This window comes from Eulemur rufifrons, chromosome 8, assembly GCF_041146395.1.
Source record: "Eulemur rufifrons isolate Redbay chromosome 8, OSU_ERuf_1, whole genome shotgun sequence".
Classification (NCBI taxonomy): Eukaryota; Metazoa; Chordata; class Mammalia; order Primates; family Lemuridae; genus Eulemur; species Eulemur rufifrons.
Window position 1 is genome coordinate 94026775 of NC_090990.1, and position 25469 is coordinate 94052243.

General features: G+C 37.8%; 1 protein-coding gene across 1 annotated transcript; it reads left to right on the forward strand.

Moving 5' to 3' along the window:
- The first annotated feature begins 1647 nt into the window (after positions 1-1647).
- On the forward strand, positions 1648-25403 carry SH2D1B (SH2 domain containing 1B). The gene is made up of 4 exons (XM_069478421.1): positions 1648-1781; positions 21154-21217; positions 23631-23796; positions 25352-25403. Exons 1-4 carry the CDS (start codon positions 1648-1650, stop codon positions 25384-25386), a joined length of 399 nt encoding a protein of 132 aa, XP_069334522.1. The 3' UTR covers positions 25387-25403.
- Positions 25404-25469: the final 66 nt, after the last annotated feature.

Here is a 25469-nt window from a genome sequence, read left to right on the forward strand (position 1 = left end):
GCTATCTTTCTTGCATCCTGACACAACTATGTGTCCCATGCATGAATTCAGCCATTCCTCTAAGAAGTTCTGGCTTCTTTTATAGGAGATGGTATTTAGAGACCATAGCTTTGTCCCAAGGTGTGCTCTTTGCTACTGAGTTTTTACTGATTTAGGCCAGGGGTTGGCAAACTGCAGCCTATATAGCTGCTTTTATACTATAATTGCAGAGTTGAATAGTTTTGCAACAGAGACATATGGCCTGCAAAGCCTAAGAAAAAGTTTGCTGACTCCTGTTCTGGGTCTTTTGTTGAAAAGAAAAATAAGTTGTGAGTTGATACTAATATTTACAATTCAAATTTAACATCAAATAATTTTATTTAATATTTTTGCTTTTATATATGTATCTCTTCTCTTATGCTGAAAAATCTTTGTTCTAGGATTTTCCCAGGACTCTTTTGGTTTTAGCTCTGAAAGTTCTCGGTACTGGGAAACCACTTATTCATGAGCAAATTTGAGCAGTTGTTCACCTTACTTGGTTCTCAATATGTCAATATCAGTATGAATTTTATTTATCTCATCATATTTGTTAAATATATTCAACTTGGTTATTCCAAATTATTACTAAATGTATTTACTGGTCTATTTAATGTGGAAGGTATTCAATTAAGACTGTTCACTCAAATCCTATATTCTAAAGTCAGTTGAAATAACTTTCTGTATGACTATATCACCAAAGTGATTTATAGTTAGGCATATTATTTTAGTGGGTTTACTCCTTGTAGAGGTAGCTATTTATTTATTTATTTTTAATATATAAAATAATTACATGATTCTACATTTAAAATTATATAGCAAGTCTTACTTAGAGAAGTCTCACCTCCATGCATGTTTCCCCCCTCTCGTTATAGGTAGAATTTTTTATTTTTAAATAGTTTTAGTTTTGTTCTTCCAGTGGGTTCCCCAAAAGGCACAATGCTCAAAGGTGTTAAAAATGGCCTTCGTTCACTAGTGGCTGGGAGTCTTAGCTACACAACGGGCTGTCCCCTCCCCCATTAGTGTCAATTGCTTTCTCTTCCCGTTGATGTCTTCCATTTTTTATATCATTTGATCCATGGAAATCCCACCCTTTCAATTTTCTCATTGTGTCTAGACTTATCAATTCTTTCAGCCTCCAAACATTTTTTGAGTACCCATTCTGAGCTAAGTGTAGCCCAATCATAAGCAGCTTTAGCAGAAAATTGGTACTCATTACAGTAAAAGCAGTGGTATATTTTCTGGAAAGGATCCCAGTAGCCAGAGAAGGTGAAAACTGGTGATGTACAGCAATATACAAGGCTGCAACACATTTCCAGGGAGCTTGACTTCAGCATTACAGCCTTAGTTGTGAACATCATCGATTCCACTATGTACTTAAATGTGCTTTCACCCACTTCTACAAGTCACACTTGGGCCATTTCGTGGTCATTTCATCACCCAGCTCTTCTCATTTCCTGAAACTGGTGAAACTGGCTGAGTCCCACAGACCAACCTCATCTTGTTCTCATCACTGGCTGGAGGAAGAGGTATTTCCACAGGAGGCACAGCTGACCCCACTTCAGAGCCATCCCTTGACTTGGAGCTGGATTTCAGGCTAACAGGGCAGCCTGAGATACGAGAGGGCTCTCCATGGATCTGCCTTATTACCACGGCCCTCTGACCAAGCTTGATTGTGAGACCTTGCTGCTCAAGGAAGGGCTGGATGGTAACTTTCTGTTAAGAGACAGCGAGTCTATGCCAGGAGTCCTGTGCCTCTGTGTCTCGTGAGTAGCCGCATCTTCCACACATGTGAAACTTTACGTTGAATGTAGCAATGGCAGCCATACATTAAAGGGATTAATGTTCCTTAGTATTTCACTCTGACTTTGTAGCCCCAATGTTGGGGTGAGAAAAAGTAGACACTGCCAGGGCAGGATGGAAGGAATGTGTCTGTCCGTGCTCCTCCATTGTCCTGCTCTCCTGGTGTAAAGGCCACACAAGCAAACTCTTGTAGCATCAAGAGGGGATGTGGGGGGTTTAGGGAAGGGCTGCAGGATGCTTGGGAAGTGAGGGGGGGTGGAGAGATGGTAAACATGCCAGAGAGGTCTTCTCCTCCAGAAGTGTGTGTGTTTAGTATGGAAAAGACTGGGGATTATTTTTGAAATTTCAATCTGAAAGACTATGTATTCTGCTGCCTCCTCTTGCAATACTTAAAATAATATTTCACATTATCTTAGATTTGTAAAGGGCTTCAACATCATTTCCTTTCATCCTGCTTGTAGGCTACTGAGGCAAGCATAAGCAGTCACCATTTTATAGGTAAAGAAACAGAGACCTGGATTTCTCAAATGACTTCTATGTGTTAAAACTTATCTGACATTTCCAGAGTCTGAGTTAAATATGAATGAAATTGCAGGCCACTTTATCAGAGATACCTTGCTGAAGGAATTTGTTTATGCCCAGTTTAGAAAGCAATCCTGAAGAGAAATCACTGGAAACCTCCTATGTTTGTGTATTTCTTCTTTGTAAAGCAGAGACCGCTGAACCTTTTTTTCTACCTGTTATAGTAATGAAAATCCAACTGTCTTTTATTAAAGAAAAATTATTTAGTGACACTTGTTGGTGAGGAAGACTTTACTCAGGACCATCACAATAGGTATAGGGACCACTGTGATGGGTTTTTGCTGTGCAGAAGAGAGATTGGGCTCTACTCCAAATACAGCATGGGCAAGTTGGAATTTATAGTCAAGGATTAGGGTGGGGGTCCTTGGATAGAAAATTACTAAGAAGAAACATCAGAGTGAGGGGGATTCTGGCTAAACTGATCTAACAGGATTCTAGCTAAAGACAGGCCAGAGTGATCAGACAATCACCTGGGAGATAGTGGAGGATAAAAGGTAAGGGGTTCTTGCCAAACTAACTTGGAGTTCTTTAAAAAACTGTATTTTACAAGGAAGTGCACAGATGGTCCTAGGAGATGCTTCAGAAGCCTGACTATAGACAAAAGTGATTGTCATTGTCTAATAAAATATGTAGGGATATATTTCTTTCTCTAAGAAAGGGGATACAGGCTATCTTTCTCATACCTATATCCACAGCATATTCTGTTAGTGATGACAATCGCTTTTGTCTTCATAGCTCCCCAATTCTAAGAAGCATGGAAGCTCATTCATAGGTGACAAAGATTCTTTGCTTGACCAAACTTTAGTCAGGCTTCTGAGCCTCCCCCTAGGCCCATCCGTGTACTTCTTTGTGAAATCCAGTTTTAGCAAAGAACACTGGCAAGTCAGTTTGTAACCTTTGACCTATGAATATATAATTAAACTAATAATTTTCCTAACATGAAACTGTCTTTGATTTCTTGGATTCTACCGCACTTAAACATAGTATATTTTCTCCTTAACGTATGACTGTCTTCTATTTTTTAGTGGTTTTTTACCATCAGTCTGTGTGTGTGTGTGTCTTGTCTGGAAACAAAAGAGGAATTACTAATGGCTAAAAAAATGTATAAAAATATTCTCAACATCACTCATAATATTTTAATATATTTTTAGCCATTGGTAGTTCCTCTTTTGAGAATTTCATATTCATATCTTTTTACCCACTTTTAGCTTGTTTATCTTCTCTTTTTGGATTTTTTCCAAATTCTGTATATGAAGCTACAACATTTTTTTAAAACAACTCACACACACACACACACACACACACAAAAGACACACACAGACTGACTTCATTTTGCATTAATTGTAAATAAAAGATTATTGATAAACTGACAGAAAAAAACTTTATTAACATATAAAGAGCTTTCAGAAATCAATAGAAAAATGGGAAAAGTACAAGAGCAGGAGATTTTCAGAAAAAAATATAAAAAAGAAAGATGAAAAAATCATTTTATTTATAATTTAAGAAATTCAAATCAAAAGAATAATGAGATACCATTTTGTCTATTCAATGGGCAAGAAATAAAACTATGAAAATGCCCAAGATAATTAGGGTGCTGCAAAGCAGATCCTTGCACAAGCTGATGCAGCTTCTTTGACTGGAAATGTGCCCAAAACATAAAATACATGAATATGACTTTTGACCCAAAATTTCACTCATAAAAGTTTATCTTACAGTTATGACTACACAAACACATGCAAATTGGAGATACAGGCAGTCGCCAGGTTACAGACGACCTGACTTGCAGTGTTCCATACTTATGAATGGGCTCCCAAGGCTCCCCATAAGGATAACATAATTAAATAATTAAACTAATAATTTGGGAACTAGTTTCTTCCACATGTGTAAACAAACCTGTATGCAGTAGGCAGTTTGTTGGCGCAGCATCTTGACACTAGTGGCTGGTCTGACTGTTTATTATACAGTCACACACAGCATCAGTCTCATCTGAACATTTTTTTTTTTTATTTCAGCTTATCATCATGGGGGTACAAAAGTTCAGGCCACAGACACTGCCCATGTCCCGCCCATCCTTCTGAGTCAGAACTTCAAGCGTGTCCATTCCCCAGACGGTGCGCATTGCACTCATCATGTAGTTATACCTCCATCCCCTCCCCCCACCCCCATTCCCCCCATCAGAACATTCAAGCATGACCATTACCCAGACGGTGTGCACTCATCATGTAGGTATACACCCATCCCCTCTCCCCACCCCCCACCTCAGTCCGATACCCAATTGGTGTTATTCCCAAATGTGCACTTAGGTGATGATCAGGGAAACCAATTTGCTGATGAGTACATGTAGTGCTTGTGTTTCCATTGTTGGGATACTTCACTTAATAGAATGGGTTCCAACTCTATCCAGGAGAACAAAAGGGACTCCATATCACCGTTATTTCTTATAGCTGAGTAATACTCCATGGTATACAGATACCACAATTTACTAATCCACTCATGAATTGATGGCCATTTGGGTTGTTTCCACATCATTGCAATTGTGCATTGTGCTGCTATAAACATTCGGGTGCAGGTGTCTTTTTTATAGAATGACTTTTGTTCCTCTGGGTAGATGCCCAATAATGGGATTGCTGGATCGAATGGTAGGTCTACTTGAATCTGTTTAAGGTATCTCCATAATGCTTTCCATAGGGGTTGCACTAGTTTGCAGTCCCACCAGCAGTGTATGAGTGTTCCTGTCTCTCCACATCCACGCCAACATGTGTTGTTTTGGGACTTTTTGATAAAGGCCATTCTCACTGGAGTTAAGTGATATCTCATTGTGGGTTTGATTTGCATTTCCCTGATGATTAGGGATGTTGAGCATTTTTTCATATGTTTGTTAGCCATTCTTATATCTTCTTTTGAAAAATTTCTATTCATGTCATTTGCCCACTTTTTGATAGGGTTGTTTGATTTTTTTCTTACTGATTTTCCTGAGTTCTAAATAGATTCTTGTTATCAGTCCTTTATCTGATGTGTAGTATGTGAAGATTTTTTTCCCATTCTGTAGGTTGTCTGTTTATTCTTGTGACTGTTTCTTTGGCTGTGCAGAAGCTTTTTAACTTAATCAGGTCCCATTCATTTATTTTTGTTGTTGCTGTGATTGCCTTAGGAGTAGAGAGCCTGACATTGGAGCTGAGACCTGGAGGATGAATGGACTCTTCATTCATTCATTCAACAGGCATGTACTGAGCACCTGTTATGTTCCTGGCATGGTCCTAAGCATTGGTGAGATGCCAGTAAATACTATAGGTGATGTTCCTGCCCTCATGAAGTTACATTCATTCCAGTGAGATGAGACAATATGATGAAAACAAAACAGAATCCTATGACAGGAAACAGAGCAGCTATTTTCCATTGAGTAAAGGAAAGTTTCCTCTGAGGAGGTCACATAAACAAATTCATGCTCCAAGATACAACCCTGTGTAAGCAACATAAAAATTACTATTATAACATGTGTTAGCCTGTTGGTCTACATGTATATAGAAAAAGCTACCATGTCAGTGTTTTCTATCAGCCAAACATTGTGCTAAGCATGTTACATGCATTATCTCATTTGTCCTGTGCAAAGCCCTTTGCAGTAGGTGACAATATCCCTGTTATGTGAAGAAAGAAACTATAGTTTTTTATTCAATAACTTGCCCAAGGCCAAACTGTTAACATGTTACTATGTTCCCTCTCTTACCAATATCTCTAGCTTCACTGAAATATACTCAAGGTGGTCACTTTGGAACCATGTTATGCCTAAGCAGTAGGCTTGGCAGTGGACCCTGATATGCAGCATCTCCTTTGATGCATTAAAACGGCAACATACTAATTTCCATGCTTTCACAGACCTAAATGAAAATACTAAGGGGAAGGTTAGAAGTAAAGGAAGGAAGTCACAGAGAGACTTGGCCTTTTACATCATGTAGCATTGACCAGAAAGCTATGTGGTGAACATGGACAGGAAATGTTACCTGATCTTTTATAAATTTTTTTTTTTTTTTTTTGAGACAGAGTCTCATTCTGTTGCCCGGGCTAGAGTGCCGTGGCATCAGCCTAGCTCACAGCAACCTCAAACTCCTGGGCTCAAGCGATCCTCCTGCCTCAGCCTCCCAAGTAGCTGGGACTACAGGCATGTGCCACTATGCCCTGCTAATTTTTTTCTATATATATTTTTAGCTGTCCATATAATTTCTTTCTATTTTTAGTAGAGACAGGGTCTTGCTCTTGCTCAGGCTGGTTACCTGATCTTTTGATAGAGCTTCCAAAAGACTCCAATGTGTAAAATGCTGTTTTGTAGTGTGACTCTGTGAGTGTCAGGAACTTGAAACTCGGTCTGCCTTTGTAATCAGTAGAATTAAATTGGAATAGGTACTAGGAAGTGCAAAAAATTCAGCTATAGATGTGAAGGGCAAGGAGGTACTTTCCATAGCCATGAGAATGCTGCAGGTAAAAAAGACCTGAGCCCTAAGCTACTGCACATCCTCATTGAGGAGAGTAATGGCAATATCTTTCCATTGCCCTGAGAGTCATTTACAACTCTCAGATTCTCAGATCTTTGAAAAGATTATAGAGTTTAGAAAGAAAAGAAATAATTCAAAATTTTTTTTGCTTATAAAGCTAATGAAATTTCATTTTAGAAAAATCAAATATAGGGAAAAGTATAAAGAAGAAATATCAATCTCCCAACTCAAAAATCAGCATCTTTTATATTTCAGCATACATCTCTCCAGACTGCTCTCCACGCATCTATAAGCGAACCAATGTCCATAAATGGTTCATTATACACAATAGTTTGTAAACTGTTTTCTTAATATATTGTAGGTATTTTTCCACATCAAAGAAAGCTGATACACATCATCTTTTTATGACTGTCATGTATTTAATTGTTTGTATATATAATAATTTATACATAATATATTCAGGTTACTTCCAATTTTTATTTTTAATTTGGTCCAATTGACCAAGTATAATTTGGGATGATTAACATTTTTGTACTTAGTATCTGTGAAAGTTTGCCTAACTCTCTCCTTGGGATAAATTCTAGAGGTTTTAAAATTTTCATGCACACTAACAAATTAGTACAACAAAAGGTTGTACCAACGCACACTGCAATCAGGCAGTGAGAAGACCAAAGGTCAAAAGTCTTAAAACATTCTTTATCGACTTGGGTTCCCCACTTGTGTCATGGCACAGAAAAATGCAAAACACGCAGTTGACGTTATAGGGCACAGTCAATTCCATTTCCTTCAAATGATCTTTTGAAGTTTGGTTAAAATAAAACTAAAACCTCGAACATGAACAAGTTTCCCCAAAACAGTGGCCACAGCACGAGACCATCTGCTAATCTGTGGACCGTTTGTGAACTAAGCAAGGGCTCAAAGGTCTGTGCACAGCCCCTAAAGTAATAACCACTCTCAAGGCTAAACCTCATGAGAAAGAGTAAAACAATTCAAAGGTAAGTGGAAACTTACGAGGACCTGTATTCTAGCCTTTCCAAACCTCAACTAAGAATTTAATGCCAAAGATTTTTTTTTAATTCAGGATATTGTGGGGGTTCAAACATTTTGGTTACACGAAATGCGTTTGCCTCACCCAAGCCAGGGCTACAAGCCTGTCCTTCCCCCATACAGTGTGCCCTGTTTCCATTAGCTGTGGGTTTGTTTACCCCCGCCCCCCAACCCCCTCTATCTCCCATACCCCCACCCCCCCACCTGACTGGCACCCAGTGTTACTAACATGTGAGCACCTTAGTATTGATCAATTAGTACCAATTTGATGGTGAGTACATTTTTAAATGGTTTTTATAAGCTCTTTGTATTTCTCATATCTTAAATGAGGTTGAAGATTTCCCATACTGAGGGTCAAGCCCAGACACAGTTATGGAAAACGTAACAGAAAATATAGGAAACATTTTTTCTATCTAATGTCAAAAACCAACCATAAAGACAGCAAAAGCATATATGTACAATGAACTTAAATTTGGTTTATATATTAGAATAAAAATAAATTACATTCATTTACCTTTTTATACCATGAATCATTTTTATAGTTTTATTGAGGTATCACTGACATAAAATAAAAGGTGTATAATTTGATGGATTTTGACATATGTATACTCCTATGAAACTATCACCACAACCAAGATAATGAACATATTGATCACCTCTAAAACTCGCTTTGCACCCCTTGGTAATCCCTTCTTACCATACTTCCCATCTACCCCCCAGACCTCAGGCCCCCATGATATGCTTTCTGGCACTATAGATTCATATGTATTTTCCAGAGTTTAATATAAATCATATCATAAAGTATGTAGTCTTTTTTATCTGACTTCAGACAGACAAAAGAATGATTATTTTGAGTTTCATCCTCATACATGCATCAGTAGTTCATTCCTTTGTATTGCTGAATAGTATTCAATTCTAAGGATGTCACAATTTGTTTACTCATTCATAGTACAACTAAAGTTGCTGTGAATATTTGTGACTAAGTCTTTGTGTGGGCATATGCTTTCATTTCTCCTGGGTAAATCAAGAGTTGAACAGCTGAGTCATATGTTCTATGTAGGTTTATCCTTTTAAGAAACTGCCAAACTTTTCCAAAGTGATTGTGCTGTCTCAGCATTTCCACTGGCATTGTACAAGAATTCTGATTCCTACACATCTTCACTAACATTTGGAATGGCCAGTCTTTTTTATTTTAACCATACTAATAAGCGTGTAATGGTATCACATTTTGGTTTTAATTTGCATTACACTAATGAATAATAATACTGAGTATCTTTTTGTGTGTTTATTTGCCATTCATATGTTTTTTTCTTTTTTGGGGGGTTCAACAACAGATTTTATTTTTTATGTTTAAAAATTTTATTGAAGTCTAATTCAAGTAAAACAAACTTTACATATTCAGAGTATAAAATTTGATTATTTTATTTAGTTTGACAGATAAAATTGTATGCATTCATTATATACAGGATGATTTGAAATATATATACATTGTGGAATGGCTAAATCAAGCTAAGTAACATATGCATACCTCACAAATTTTTGTTGTGAGAACACTGAAAATCTCTCAGCATTTTTCAGGACTACAATATATTGTTATTAACTGCAGTCACCATGTTATACAATAGATCCCTTGTATTTATTTCTCCCATCTAAATGAAACTGTGTGTCCTTTGACCAACATTTCCCCAACCCTCCCCTTCCTACCACCCTATCCCCTAGTTACCACCATTCTACTCACTAGTTCTATAAGATCAACTTTTTTTAGATTCTACATATGATTGAGATCATGCAGTATTTGTCTTTTTGTACCTCGCTTATCTTACTTAAGATAATGCCCTGTAATTTCATTCATGTTGCTGAAAATGAAAGGATTTCATTTTTTAATGGCTAAATAATATTACGTTGTATATGTATATACCATTTTATTTATCCTTTCATCTGTTAATGGATGTTTACATTGATTCCATATCTTGGCTATTATGAATAATGCTGCAATAAACATGAGAATGCAGATATCTCTTCAACATACTGAATTCATTTCCATTGGATGAATACACGGAAGTAGGGTTGCTGGGTCATATGGTACTTACAGTTTTAGTTTTTTGAGGAACCTCCATCCTGTTTTCCATCATAGCTATACTATTCCCACCAATGTGCAACTAGGGTTCCCTTTTTTCTCCACATCTTCTCCAACCTTATCTTTTGTCTTTTTACTAAGAGCCATTCAGACAGGTGAGAAGTGATATCTCATTGTAGTTTTAATCTGCATTTCTCTGATAATTAGTGATGTTGAGAATTTTTTTACTATATCTCTTGACCATTTTTATGTCTTTGGAGAAACAGATGTCCTTTGTCCATTTTTAAATTTAGTTATTTATTTTCTTTCTATTTTCTCACTAAGAATATGTTCTTATGTATTTTGACTATTAACCCTTTATCAGATGTATGGTTTGCAAATATTTTCTCCTACTCTGTGCACTGTCTCTTCACTTTGTTAATTGTTTCCTTTGCTGTACAGAAGCTGTTTAGTTTGATGCAATCCCATTCGTCCATATTTGTTTTTGTTGCCTGTGCTTTAGGGATCATATCCAAAATTCATTGCTCAGACCAATGTTGTGGAGCTATTCTCCTGTGTTTTCTTTTAGTAGTTTTATAGTTTCAGGTTTTATATTTAAGTCTTTAATCCATTTTGAGTTGATTTTTGCATATGGTCTGATATAAGGATTTAATTTCATTCTTCTGACTTTGGATATCCAGTTTTTTTTAGCATAATTTATTGAAGAGTCTGTCCTTTTCCCAAAGTGTGTTCTTGGCCCCTTTGTCAAAAGTCAATTAACAGTAAATGAGTGGGCATATATTTTCTTTGATGAAGTGTCTATTCAAATATTTTGTGCATCTTTAAATTAGGTTGTTTATTTTATTATTATTGAGTTGTGATAATTCTTTACATATTTTGGATGCAAGTCCTTTATAAGATAGGTGATTTCCAAGTAACTTCTCCCAGTTTGTGACCTGTGTTTTCCTTCTTTTAACAGTAAATTTTAAGGAACAGAGATTATTAAATTTAATGAAGCCCAATTTATCAATTTTTTCTTCTATGGATTGTGCTTTTGGAGTGATATTTAATAAATAATCTGCCCACTTTTGGATTAATTCAATTTTTTATATTTCTAAGTTACCTCTTTTGAGGGCTAGCTAGCTATATTTTTTGATTTTTAATAGTTTATTATTTATACATGTTAAACTTATAGCTTATATATGAGTAATATTATATCTCTTCACCTATAGTAACAAGAACCTTATTATAATACTCTTTCATTTCTCCCACACTTCACCAAATCCTTTGTGCTATTATTGTCATGCATTTTATTTCTATATATTTTGTTAATCCTACTATACATTATTATTACTTTTGCTTTAAGCAAGCAATTATCTTTTAAATTTTAAATATAAGAAGACATATTTTTCCTTTACCCACATATTTACTATTTCTGGTGCTCTTCATTCCTTTGCATGTATCAGAGCTTCTCAGCCTTGACACAATTGACATTTTTAAGACAGATAATTCTGTGTTGAAGGAAATGCTGTGGGAATTATAAAATGTTTTGCAGCATTTCTGGCATCTATATACTAGATGCCACTAGCAAGCCCTACCCCCAAATTGTGACAACCAAAAATGTCTCTAGACATTGCCAAATGTGCTGTGAGGTTGGTGATGAAAGCACTCCTGGTTGAGAACCACTGGTGTGTAGACCCACATTTCCATCTGGTGTCTTTTTCTTTCAGCCTAAAGGACTTCCTATAACATTTTTTGTAGTGCATGTCTATTGGCATAAATTTTTTCAGCTTTTGTGCATTTGAAAATGTCTTCATTTTGCTTTCAGGATTAGAAGGATTTTCTCTGAATAGAGATCTCTAGGTTGACAATTTTCTTTTAATACTTTAAAGATTTTACCAAACTGTCTCCTGACTTGCATTGCTTCTGACAAGAAGTTTTCTGTCATTTTTATATTTCTTCTTCTGTAGACAAGTATATATTTTCTTTTGAGTACTTTTATGATATTCTTTTTATTATTGGAAGACAATTTGTTTATGATGAACTTCAGCGTCATTTTCTTTGTGAGCTTAGAGCTCATTGAGTTTCTTGGATATGTGGATTAATAGTTTTCAACAAATTTAGAAAATTTTTGTCCATGATTTCTTTAAATGCTTTTTTACCCACTCAAGAACTCCAATTACAAATGTGTTGGGCCTCACAAAGTTATCCCACAGTTCACTGGTTCTCTGTTTATTTATTTATTTTTTTCAGTCTTTTTTCTCTTTGATTTTTATTTTGGATAGTTTCCATTGCTTTGTCTTCAAATTCACTAATTTCTTTCTTCTGCAAAGTCAAATCTTCTGCTAATCTCATCCAATATTTTCTTCATCTCACACACTGTAGTTTTTATCTTTAGAAATTTCATCTGGGTCTCTCTTTTATGTCTTTCATGTTTTTGTAGGCATACCTTGGAGATACTGTGTGTTCAGTTTCAGACCACCACGACAAAGCGAATATTGCAATAAAGCAAGTCATACCATTTTTCTGTTTTGTAGTGCATATAAAAGTTATGTTTATACTAGACTGTAGTCTAGTATGTATGCAATAGCATTATCTCTAAAAAACAATGTACATACCTTATTTAAAAATATTTTAGGGCCGGACGTGGTAGTTCATGCCTGTAATCTTAGTACTCTGGGAAGCCAAGGCAGGAGGATCGCTTGAGCTCAGGAGTTGGAGACAAGCCTAAGCGAGAGTGAGACTCGTCTCTACTAAAAATAGAAAAAATTAGCCGGGCATGATGGCGTGAGCCTACAGTCCCAGCTACTCGAGAGGCTGAGGTAGGAGGTTGATTGAGCCCCAGAGTTTGAGGTTGCTGTGAGCTAAGCTGACGCCATAGTATTTTAGCCCGGGCAACAGAGTGAGACTTTGTCTCAAAAAAAAAATATATTGCTAAAAAGTGCTAACAAGCATCTGAGCCTTGAGCAAGTTATAATCATTTAGCTGGTGGAGAGTCTTGCCTCGATGTTAATGGCTGCTGATTGATCAGGTTGGTGGTTGCTTAAGGTGGGGTGACTGTGACAATTTCTTAAAATAAGACAGCAATCAAGGTGCATCGATTGACTTCCTTTCATGAAAGATCTATCTGTAGCATGCAATGCTGTTTGATAGCATTTGACCCACAGTAGAATTTCTTTCAAAATTGGAGTCAATCCTCTCAAACCTTGCTGACTTATCAACTAAGTTTATGTAATATTCTAAAGACTTTGTTGTGCACATTTATACAACGTGCACAGCATCTTTAGCAGGAGTAGATTCTATCTCAAAAAAACACTTTCTTTGCTCATCTGTAAGAAGCAATTCCTCATTTGTTAAGGTTTAACCATGAGATTGCAGCAATTCAGTCACATCTTCAGGCTCCACTTCTAAGTCTTGTTCTCTTGCTATTTCCAACACACTTGCAGTTACTTCATCCACTGAAGTCTTGAACCCTTTGGAGTCATCCATGAGAGCTGGAATCAACTTCTTCCAAACCCCTGTTAATATTAGTATTTTGATCTCTACCCATGAATCACAAATGGCATCTAGAATGGTGAATCTTTTCCAGCAGATTTTCAATTTCCTTTGCCCAGATCCACCAGAGAAATCACTATCTATGGCAGTTTTTTCTTACAAAATATATTTCTTAAATAACAGGACTTGAAAGTTGAAATGACTCCTTGATCTATATGGGCTGCAGAATGGATGTTGCATGAGCAGTCAAGGAAACAACACTCATCTCCTTGTATATCTCTATCAGAGCTCTTGGGGGACCAGGTGCATTGTCAATGAACAGTAATATTGTTAAACAAATCTCTTTTCTGATCAGTAGGTCTCAAAAGCAGGCTTAAGATATTTAGTAAACCATGCTATAAACAGATGTGCTATCATCCAGGCTTTGTTGTTCCATTTATGGAGCACAGGTAGAGTAGATTTAGCATAATTCTTAAGGGCCCTAGGATTTTTGGAATGGTAAATGAGCATTGGCTTTAACTTAGAGTCACCAGCTGCATTAGTCCCTAACAAGAGAGTCAGCCTGTCCTTTGCCTCTTTGAAGCCAGACATTGACGACTCCTCTATAGCTAAAGAAGTTCTAGATGGCATCTTTTTCCAATAGAAGGCTGTTTTGTCCATATTGAAAACCTGTTGTTCAGTGTTCTGTTCATCAATAATCTTAGCCAGATCTTCTGGATAACTTGCTGCAGCTTCTCCATCAGCACTTGCTGTTTCGCCTTGTACTTTTATGTTATGGAGCTGTCTTCTTTCCTTAAACCTCATGAACCATGAGAACTGGCTTTCTTGTGTAGATTCCTTACCTCTCTCAGCCTTTACAGAATTAAGAGAGAGTTAGGGCCTTGCTCTGGATTAGGGTTTGGCTTAAGGGAATGCTGTGGCTGGTTTGATCTACTCAGACCACTAAAACAGTCTCCATATCAGCCACAAGGCTGTTTAGCTTTCCTATCACTCATGTGTGCACTGGAGTAGCACTTTTAATTTCCTTAAAGAACTTTTCCTTGGCATTCACAACTTCTGTAACTGGTGCAAGAGGCCTGTCTTGGCCTTCCTCACTAAATTTACTCATTTCTAGTTTTTTATTTAAAGTGAGAAGCATGCAACTGGCTAGTTGGTGGAGCAGCCAGAACACACACATTTATCAATTAAGTTCACCATCTTATGTGGACGTTGTTCGTAGTGCCCCAAAACAATTACAATTGTAACATCAAAGATCACTGATCACAGATCACCAGAAAAGATGTAATAATAATTTAAAAGTTTGAAATATTGCAAGAATTACCAAGATGTGACACAGAGACATGAAGGGAGCACATGGTGTTGGAAAAATGGCACCAATAGACTTGCTTAATGCAGGGTTGCCATAAACCTTTAATCTGTAAAAAATGTAGTATCTGCAAAGTTCAGTAAAACAAAATGCAATAAAATGAGGTATGCCTGTACTTTAAAAACCCCATTTTACCTCTAGATTCTTGAACATCTGTAATAATTTCAATAACTATTAATGTCCTTGTCTGCTGTTTCTTTCATCTATGTCATCTTATCATGGTAATTGTTCCGTACTTCATGAGTCCCATTTGAGTGAGATCTGACATTTACTATTCCTGGTATACAATTATTTCCACTGAAATTAGGGCACTCAATTCCACTGCATCATTTCCCACTGTGAACTCAAGACTTTGGAGGATAGCTACCATTTTTAGATATGCTGGTGCTCTCCTCACATTGTGTTTTTAGTGTATATGAAGGTGGTATCATTGAACAGCTTGCATATAAGAGATCCATTATAACATTCCCATCTCCCTGAGTTGTCAGATTCCTTTCTCTATAGAATGCCAGGGAAGTTTTGGCATTTTGATCTCTTGAATATAGGCCATTATTGAATCCAAGCTTCAGTTAACCAGTCTAGCAGAACATTTATGCCACTCACAGGTGTTTAAGCTAATACAGTAAATTCTAAATCCTAGGTGAGTGTCCCCTTATTGATGAATTCAGCCAAACTAATCCTTTATCTCATCCTTCTTGGCTTAACATCCTCTTATCTGTCTCCATACATGTTCATTGTACATATGCCTCCCATTGCCTGAACCTAATCAGAAGCCCGAAGGCAAGGGAGCCCAGCTTGGGGTCTTGGAAGTCCCCAAGCACAGGGCAGAATGAGGAAGGTTAAAAAGAGGATCTGGAGATACAGAGAATATCCACCACAGGTATATGCTGCTACCGAACACATTAAGTGTTAAATGTCTACTAAATGTCTGAGAGGAGATGTTACGTAGACAGTTGGATCAATGAGTCTAGAGTTCAGGGGAAGGTTAGAGTTAGAAATGCAAATTAAAATATAATTTGATAAACAATTATTATCTCTACAAGAGTCAGTCTTTCTACCCAAAAACTTTGAATCTCCCTTTATTTGCTGAAGTGTTCTTTTATGTCTCTTGGTAAGATTTCTTCATATAGGCTTGGCACATGTCTTAAGATAATTCAATGCAACCCAACAAATATTTATTGAGTATGCACTATGAGTCAGGCAATGTGCTAGAATGAACAAAGCAGACATTATGATTCTGTCCTTGTGGAACACACAGCCTTGTGTGAGTTGCAGACAAGTAAATGGATAATCAAAATTCAATATGGGCTGGGCGTGGTGGCTCACGCCTGTAATCCTAGCACTCTGGTGGGCGGATCGTTTGAGCTCAGGAGTTCGAGACCAGCCTGAGCAAGAGTGAGACCCCATCTCTACTAAAAATAGAAAGAAATTATATGGACAGCTAAAGATATATATAGAAAAAATTAGCCGGGCATGGTGGTGCATGTCTGTAGTCCCAGCTACTCGGGAGGCTGAGACAGGAGGATCCCTTGAGCTCAGGAGTTTGAGGTTGCTGTGAGCTAGGCTGACGCCATGGCACTCACTCTAGCCTGGGCAACAGAGTGAGACTCTGTCTCAAAAAAAAAAAAAAAAAAAAAAAAATTCAATCTGATAAGTGGTAGGTTTGGACGGTAATGGATGACTTTTTTCAGGTTGCCCTCCTTTCCCCCCATCCCAAGGCATTTCACCTGAAGCTCTCCGTGCCCTGAATCATCATTTCAGCTGCTTTGCACCACTAGCTCTCTTGGCAATTAGTGAGGGCATTATGATTTCCTCACTATCTTAATTATCATAGCTTTATAAGAAGGCCTGAGACTTGTTAAGATAGGAATACACTACCTAAATGTCACTTACCTATGTCTCCTCTCTTTTCCCCAGGAGAATCAGCCTCCAGTCCCTCTTCCCCCATCTCACCTTCCCCAACTCACAGGGGAAAAATCAGGGATACAAATTTTTAGAATATTTGAGGTCTGCTTCTTAAAGGATCTAAAACTTTTTTATGAATATTTAAAAAAATAAAACCTCCAAAAGAGAGAATTACTAGAGAACAAAAACATAGCCTTTCCCTCAAAATACTGAATTTTTCAAAACATTGATAGAAAAAATAATATTAGTACTTAGTGGCAACCCCTTTTTATCTGTTTAATTGTATTGTTTTTATGTTTGGATAAAGGCTATTTCAGTGCAGTTGGTAAGCATCTGGAATTTAGAAAGTTAACCACCAACATTACTAAGGGCTAGGTAACAAAATTTGTACCTTGTTTTTAATAAAAATATATCAACTCCTATAAAAATCTAAAATGTTCAAAAAAGATCTTCTCAAAGTTGCAGAACAGGAGATGGGATTATTTGAAGATTAATGAGTCAGAGGAAAGTATTTCCAGTCAGCTTATACTTACATCTGTACCATTCCTCAACTAATGTAAACACATAGAGCTTTTCCAACAGCTGAAAAAATTTGCCCACACAAAAAAATCCTTAGATTCTTTCTCCCTTCTGCCTTCCTTCTCCCTCCCTGCAACTCTCCTATTTATTTCCTTTTCCTTTACCTCACAATAGCACTTTAAAAACAACTATTTTGTTTTCAATTTTTAGGATTAACTAGAACTTAAGTTTTATGGGGTGTTGAATTTGTTAATTTTTAAATATTGCTTTTTAATTAATTTCATCTAATAACACTTCATATTAGAAAAATATGTATCTATTATATGTATTTTTACTAATTTACACTTTTACTTGATTTTTATATTTCTGATTTTTTATATTTATATGTATTCAATATTTAATTTCACTGATCTTTGCTGTTTAATAAATAATAAAATCTTGGCATATTCAGTTTTGTTCCAGTATGGCCATCTGACATCTGACAAAAGAATAGACATTTGAGCTCATAGATTGTACACATTTCAACTTTACTAAATTTTGCCAAATTGTTCTCTAAGATATTAGCATCTAATTATATTCCCATCAGTAGTATATAAAACTCTGTGTAGCTCCACATCGCAGCCAATATTTTGCATTAGTGAACTCTAATATCTCTGCCAATCTGGTACAAAATGATATCTAATTGTTGTTTAATTTGTATTTCCCTAATTGATATTGAAACATATTTTCACATGTCTATTGGCCACTTCATTTGTCTTTTTCTTATAGTATAATAGTGCTCTTATTGTATATTAGTGTTGCCATTATTGTCTTCCAATCTGTGGACTTTTTCACTTCGCTAATGATATATTTTGATAAATAGATTTAGTTTTAATTCAATGAATTTATTAATCTTTTCTATGGTTTGTACTTTTTGTGATTCAAGAACTCCTTCCTTAACTCGAGGTCATTATGTTGTTCACTTCTATTTATTTCTCCAAAGTTTAATTAATGTTTTTCTCTTTCATAATTGAGTGTTCAGAGTGTGAAGCAGAGATCCAATTTTATTTGTTTCCACATGAAAACATACCATTGCCACTTAATAACCAGTCCATCCCCTCCCCACCAATCTGCTATGCCAGCTCTTTCATATATCAGGTTTTCACACATGTATGAGTCTGTTTCTGGGCTCCCTATTTTATGCCATTAATATCTTTTTCTACCCTGGAACCAATTCCTCATTATTTTAATTACAGTCTTAAAAAAAGACTTAAGACTGATTAAGACAGGAACACCTCCCCCAACACACACACACACACACACACACACACACACCCCTCTCGATCTTATTTTTCTTCTTAAAATTGTCCTGACTCTTCTCTGTATGGTTCCAATTTTAATATATGTGCTGCCAAAGCGAGCACATGTCTTGACCTTTCTAAGCCTAGATTTTTGTGCAGAGCAGTGACATGATCTGACTCACATGTTTTTAAAGGACCACCCAGCCTGTTGTGTAAAGAATAATAATAATGATGTCAGAGAATGAGGAAAGAATTGCTAGAACTATGTCCTTGAATAGATGAACAGGGATTGGCAGCCAGTGGAAATAGAAGGGATTAGCTTTGGAGATCCACACGCAAAGTTCATCTATGGTATAATAATAAAGGCAGAGTGTCTGAGTGCAGATGCTAATTGCTGTGGTGGTGGGAGTCTGGAAATTCTCTACTGTTTGCTTTAATATTCTCAGTGAAGTCATCAATTAAGAGTGAGGATGGAAAAGAAAATGTTGGAGATTTAAGAAAATGGAGAATGTGTAGAATCATTGTCAATGCGGAAGTAAATAATTGCCCACAAGCATTAACAGCCCTGTCAAGGTCTATGGTCATTAATTTAAAGTGAAACCAGCCTACGTAGTTGTGTGTTTCTTCCCAGCCACAAACAGCTGCAAAAAGTTGAATTTAACCAGAGTTCTAGTGTTGCTAATTGAGTAAATAAAGTGAAAGATGGTAAAGGAGTCAAGACTGTATATAAGAGAATGGTTATAATTTAATGGACAATTTAAACTGGGTAAAGAAGGGAGTCAAGACATGTGGGTGAGGAACAATGAAAAGTGGAAGAATCAATGGTTTGGAGGGAGAGCCCATGGGGTCCAGGGATTGTTGGGATCAGTGAACTAGAGGAACAGATCTGAAAAGATAGGAAGCAGGGAAAAGAGAGGGGGATGCATGGAACTAAGATTATGAAAGAGCTGCAGTTATTGGCAGTTACAAGGTTAAAGTTGTGAGCAGGGCTAGCATCATAGCATGCAGCCCATGCAGTCACACAGGGTCCTCTCCTCAGAGGGCCCATGCTTGGTTTAATGTTCTGCTGTTATCATCTCATAATTACTAATAATTTTTTAACAAAGGAGCCTACACTTTCATTTTGTCCTGGAACCAGCAAATTATGTAGCCAGCCCTGGTTATGAACAGGGGAGTGAGTGGCTGAAGTAAGTGGAGGACAAGATCACTGGAGGAGAGGACTTTGAGGAACCGAGAAATGGGATAGCCTGTACATGAATTGAAATTGTCAAAAGTTTAGACAAGAATAGTATTGGAGATAGTGACAGTGAGCTAGGAGCTAAAACCTGGAGAAATGAGCAGCAATGACCCAGGGGGCAGATGTCAACAACACTGAGGGGTAGTAAGTGATACAATCCAATGACATGAAACTCAAAGCCAAGGACTCAAGGAAGGAAGAAAGCAATACTGAAGAGCCATGAGAACAAGAACACCGGCCTCACCTCTAGACCCCATAGTGGGAGGGCCGTGGGATTAGAATGCAGGAGATAAGGGTGCCCTGCAAGACTGGGTTCTTGTAATGACTGACAATCAGGGATAAAAGACATAATGAGGCCGGGCGCGGTGGCTCACGCCTGTAATCCTAGCACTCTGGGAGGCCGAGGCGGGTGGATTGCTCAAGGTCAGGAGTTTGAGACCAGCCTGAGCGAGACCCCGTCTCTACTAAAAATAGAAAGACATTATATGGACAACTAAAAATCTATATAGAAAAAATTAGCCGGGCATAGTGGCGCATGCCTGTAGTCCCAGCTACTCGGGAGGCTGAGGCAGTAGGATCGCTTAAGCCGAGGAGTCTGAGGTTGCTGTGAGCTAAGCTGATGCCACGGCACTCACTCTAGCCTGGGCAACAAAGTGAGACTCTGTCTCAACAAAAAAAAAAAAAAAAAAAAAGACATAATGAAAGTTTAGCCCAATGAGTTCAAGGCAGAGAGAGTGGAGACAAGACTGTGAGTGCTGGAGGGTGGAGAAGGGCTTCCTTGTCACCATTGGTGGTGGCGGTAGAAGGCCGAGGTCTTTTTACAAATCTTTAGTATAAATGTGCACTGCAAAAATCATGTTTCTTTTAAAAGTTTTACAAATGGCATTTATAAAATATTAAGAACAGAAGGCTCAAAATAAGTTGTCATTATAATGGTATTAAGACTTGGGACCTTTAAGAGCTGATTAGGTCATGGGGGCTCTGCCCTGGTGAATGGCTTAGTGCTGTTATCTCCGGAGTGGGTTAGTTATTGAGAAAGTGGGCTCCAGATGAAAGGATAAGCTTGGCCCCCACCCTTTCTTTTTCTGCCTCACACATGCTCACTTGCTCTTCCACCATGCCATGATGCAGCAAGAGGCCCTCACTAGTCCCTCGATCTAGGACTTTCCAGCCTCCAGAACTGTGAGCTGAATAAACTTCTATTGTTTACAATTTACCCAGTTTTGGTATTCTGTTACAGTAGCAGAAAATAGGAACTAAGTTTCTTTTGGGGATTTAAGATTGACAAAGATATTGCATACAAAATATGATGATAGTTTGCCTGGATTCATATATAAGAACATAATGACATCTTTCCACAGGTTTAAAAATCTTGTCTACACATACCGAATCTTCAGAGAGAAACACGGGTATTACCAGATAGAGGTAAGAATATATATGGACTCCTGCAATAACAAAAACAAAAAAGTTGGGGGAGGAGAACCTGAGATCATCTCTCGGACCTGGAATGTGACCACATGAAGGCACTCTACCAAGGGAAGCACTAGGCAGAGTTGAGAGTCAGATCAATAGTTAGCCTGGCCTTTCTCTGAGAGAAATAAGAAGGCACTAGACTTGGGTTCCACTTCTAAATAACCATGGCTGTTATCCAACTCTGGTTCCTTCAGTGGTGAAATGCACCACCCTGGAAGACGAAACAGTGACCCAGGATGGAAGTGGGAAGGGAAGCCAGGGAGCAGTCTGAATGTTTAGAAGTCGAGTCTACAACTATAATTGTATGAAAATATAAAGGGAAGCATCAGATAGCTGCAAGTCATAGGGATTTGTTTAATTTTTTTGGTTTACTGAGAGCTAAACAGAAAAATCTTTTTGCTTCTTTGAATTTAGTTCTCTGGCTTAGGAAGTAGAGTATAATAAATGTTACAGAATTTTAATTACTAACAGAGAATCCTGAAATAATCTTTCTGAAACACTTGCATATAAGGTCAAGCAGACTACAAGATTTCTCAGAATCTTCAATACGCTAATGTTCACTCTGAATATCTGAAAGAGACTAGAATATACAATGATCCCCAAACAGCTCATTTATATAATTTTTCTTTTGCTATAGAAGACATTATTGAGGCAGTTGGCAGAATTTAAATAAATTCAGAATTTGAATAAGACTAGCAAAGAGTACTATATCAAGGTTAATCTCTTGATTTTAATCATTGTAGTGTGATTATGTAATGTCCTTACTTTTCAGGAAACCCTGAAATATTTAGAGTTAAAGGGACATAACATTTGCAACTTAACTCTGAAAAACAATTTTTTAAAATAATATATATACATACATTGTGCATGTATATATGTACATATATACATGCACATTGTATGTATATATTTAGAAAGAGAATGAAAAGCAAATATAAAATGTTAATATTTGGGTTGTGGGTAAAGGATATATATGAGAATTTTCTCTTTTTATGATTTTTGCAACTTTGCTGTGTCTGAAATAATTTCAAGATAAAATGTCTTCTTCTTTTTTTTTTTTTTTTTTTTGAGACAGGGTGTCGCTTTGTTGCCCTGGCTAGAATGAGTGCCGTGGCATCAGTCTAGCTCACAGCAACCTCAAACTCCTGGGCTTAAGCAATCCTACTGCCTCAGCCTCCCGAGTAGCTGGGACTACAGGCATGCACCACCATGCCCGGCTAATTTTTTCTATATAGATTTTTAGTTGGCCATATAATTTCTTTCTATTTTTAGTAGAGATGGGGTCTCGCTCTTGCTCAGGCTGGTCTTGAACTCCTGACCTAAAGCGATCCACCCACCTCGGCCTCCCAGAGTGCTAGGATTACAGGCGTGAGCCACCGTGCCCGGCCTAAAATGTCTTCTAAAAAGCAACTTATTTCAAAACATTTTTTCTCTGCTGTACTTTGGGAAATTCTGGATAATTCCTCAGTACCCTGTTTTGTCTCTTGTCTGGACAAAACGGAGAGGCATCCAAGTCAGTGAATCCAAACCCAGACACAGAGGGGCATTTCACTGGGGAGCAGCTTTGCACTCAGAGGCCTGCAGTGGATGGTGCTCTAGGTTGCAGTGACTGCACTAAATGGATTTCCATGCCAACAACTTCAAGGTCAGCCTGCACCTCTATTATGGAGGTTAACCACACTGCATGTAAGAAAACCTTCTTATTTCCACTTTCTTATATTTTGGTTTTCTAGATTTTCCTAAACCAAAAATACAAGAGCAAAAGAAAATTCTTTTTGTTTGTAAGGTTATATTAGAAAATAGTACTTGGTTTATAGCTGGGAAACAGAAAACAACTATTTGCAATTTAACTGAGTCATGTTGACATTCCTACTCTCAGTTTAAATTGGGACTTTTTTGGTCTTGTTTCACATGGAGATTCCGAATTCAACAAGTATGTAATTTGCATATTTTGCATTTCCCCTCAGAAGTCCACTTCTGTTAGTCCACTAAAATATCAAAGCCTGCCAGCAAGGCAGAATCTGACATAAGCTCTGGGAAGGGTACCCTTCACAGTGCATCTACAAGAACTCCCTTGGACAAATTTGCCAAGGATGGGCACTCATTCAATACTGCTCACTGAGTTAAGGATCCCTTGATTGTAAATCCTCCTTACTCAGAGTAGCTCAAGTCAGAGCTTGGTCTTAAAACATCAGCATTTCTGTGAATTGCAAGTGGTGCGAGCTCTTAAGCATGAGCTGTTGGCCACTTGTTTTCAGTTTGTCAGCTCACAGAGAAAGCCCTGAAAACCACTGTTTTGAGAAGTGTCACATTTCACACATAATTGCACAATGAGTGATCAATCTCCTTTCTTGTGTTTTTGCAGACTGTGAAAGGTGCTCAAAAACAGATCTTTCCAAACCTAAAGGAATTGATCTCCAAATTTGAAAAACCAGATCAAGGGCTGGTGGTTCACCTTATAAAGCCAATAAAGAGAACGAGCCCCTACATGAGATGGAGAAGATTGAAATTAGACTTGGATGGCATTTATGGTAAAAGCTTTCACATGGGTGTCAGAAAAGATCCTTAATCCCATTTCTACCAGTGACCTACTTCATAGAATCAGTATAGATAAATGCCCTTTTCTATGGCATTATCTCTAAAAAGCTTCATCCTACTAAGAGCAATTTCCATTTTGTTGAGAAGTGGTGTCTTCTAGCCCCTAAAGGTAGACAAGACATAGAGCTTTCTGTGCTTGGACAGCGGGGTTCCTGATCTAAGAGCTGACTTCAAATTCATTCTGTGACCTTGTGTAAACCACTCAAGTTTGGGGATAAATGAGAAAATGGGCAAATTTTTCGAATGCTAAAATCACTTCAGGCCATCTACTCCTTCCCTGAGGCTCACCCGGTTACATTTTGCTCAATATTTGCTAAGCATTCATTTATAAAGTGTTAGGTGTCAAATTATTTCAGATACATCCCTAAAGGCATTAAGTCATGGTGAGAGATGGTCATTAGATTTGAGTACAGAGAATATGCTGAGGCCTCTCAAATCATATCACAAGCAGCTAGCCACTCTCACTTACCCACACCCTTGAAATCTGCTCTCAGAGAAGAATTTAGTATCTGTGAGTTGCAATGTAGTTTAAATTTAACTCAGACTTCCAGAGATATTTACGGCTTAATCCTGTTTTCCCATGTTGGAATGTATGGTTATATTCTCCATGAAAGGGACTGCAGTTAACAGTCAGCAGGTGATGGGATGAGAGCAGATGTGCTCCCGAGGGAGGACAGAGAGTCCTCGGGGAGCCTGCAAGCACTCACACCCATTCAGCTCTGTCTGCAGCAAAGTCACCCTTTCAGCTGCCACAACTCACTTCTCACCTCCCCAACAAGACTAAGCATGGAGTTATAATGATACAATAAAATCCCCTCCTCTACATTATTTATCTATCCCCTCACACCCTCATGCAGGGGACTGTGCACCCACATACACACAAAATCACTTTCTATGGGTTCAGCTGCAGATGTAGTCCACAGCTACTGTCCACCAAAAATTATAGAATAAAAAATAGAAAAGAGGTAGAAACCCAAGAATGTACCCGTGCTGCAGCCCTTAGGCAAACCCAAATGAGTTGCTGGGACTGGTTGGGGTGGTGGTATTCATTGTCTCAGCAATGATAAAATAATTACAAATCCCAAGAGAAGAACCCTTAGAGATCTTCCCTAAGAACTGGGCACAGGTCTCACCTTTCCAACTTTCCGTGCTTGATCAGCGCTGGCAGAGTGAGCTTCTAAAGCCTCAGCTACTGAAAGGGAAACATCCTCCCCTTTGCCTCCTTAGAACAAGCTTCAGATGTTCTTACTCTGAGGGCAGCACAGATTTTCTGCTGGCAAACCGAGTCTGGTGCTGGAAACTCTGAGGTTGGCTTATTTATAAGACCTCTGGTTTTGCCAGGACAGCTCCCTAGGGTACTCTAGCCTTTGAAGATGTGACTCTGATGTGGCATCAAGATCGCCCTGTTCCTGTTTCCCTTGACTGGGGCTGGTCAGCGTGACTTCTGAATGTGGAGTCTCATGCTGGTCCTCTGCTTTCTTCCCCCAGAGAACAGTAATGATTATACAGATGTCTTGCCTTGAAGATAAGGACACTGGACACAGCAAGTTAGAGAAGAGATGGGTAATAGCTGTCACCGGTGACCCGCTTCTGCAGGTGTAGGTCC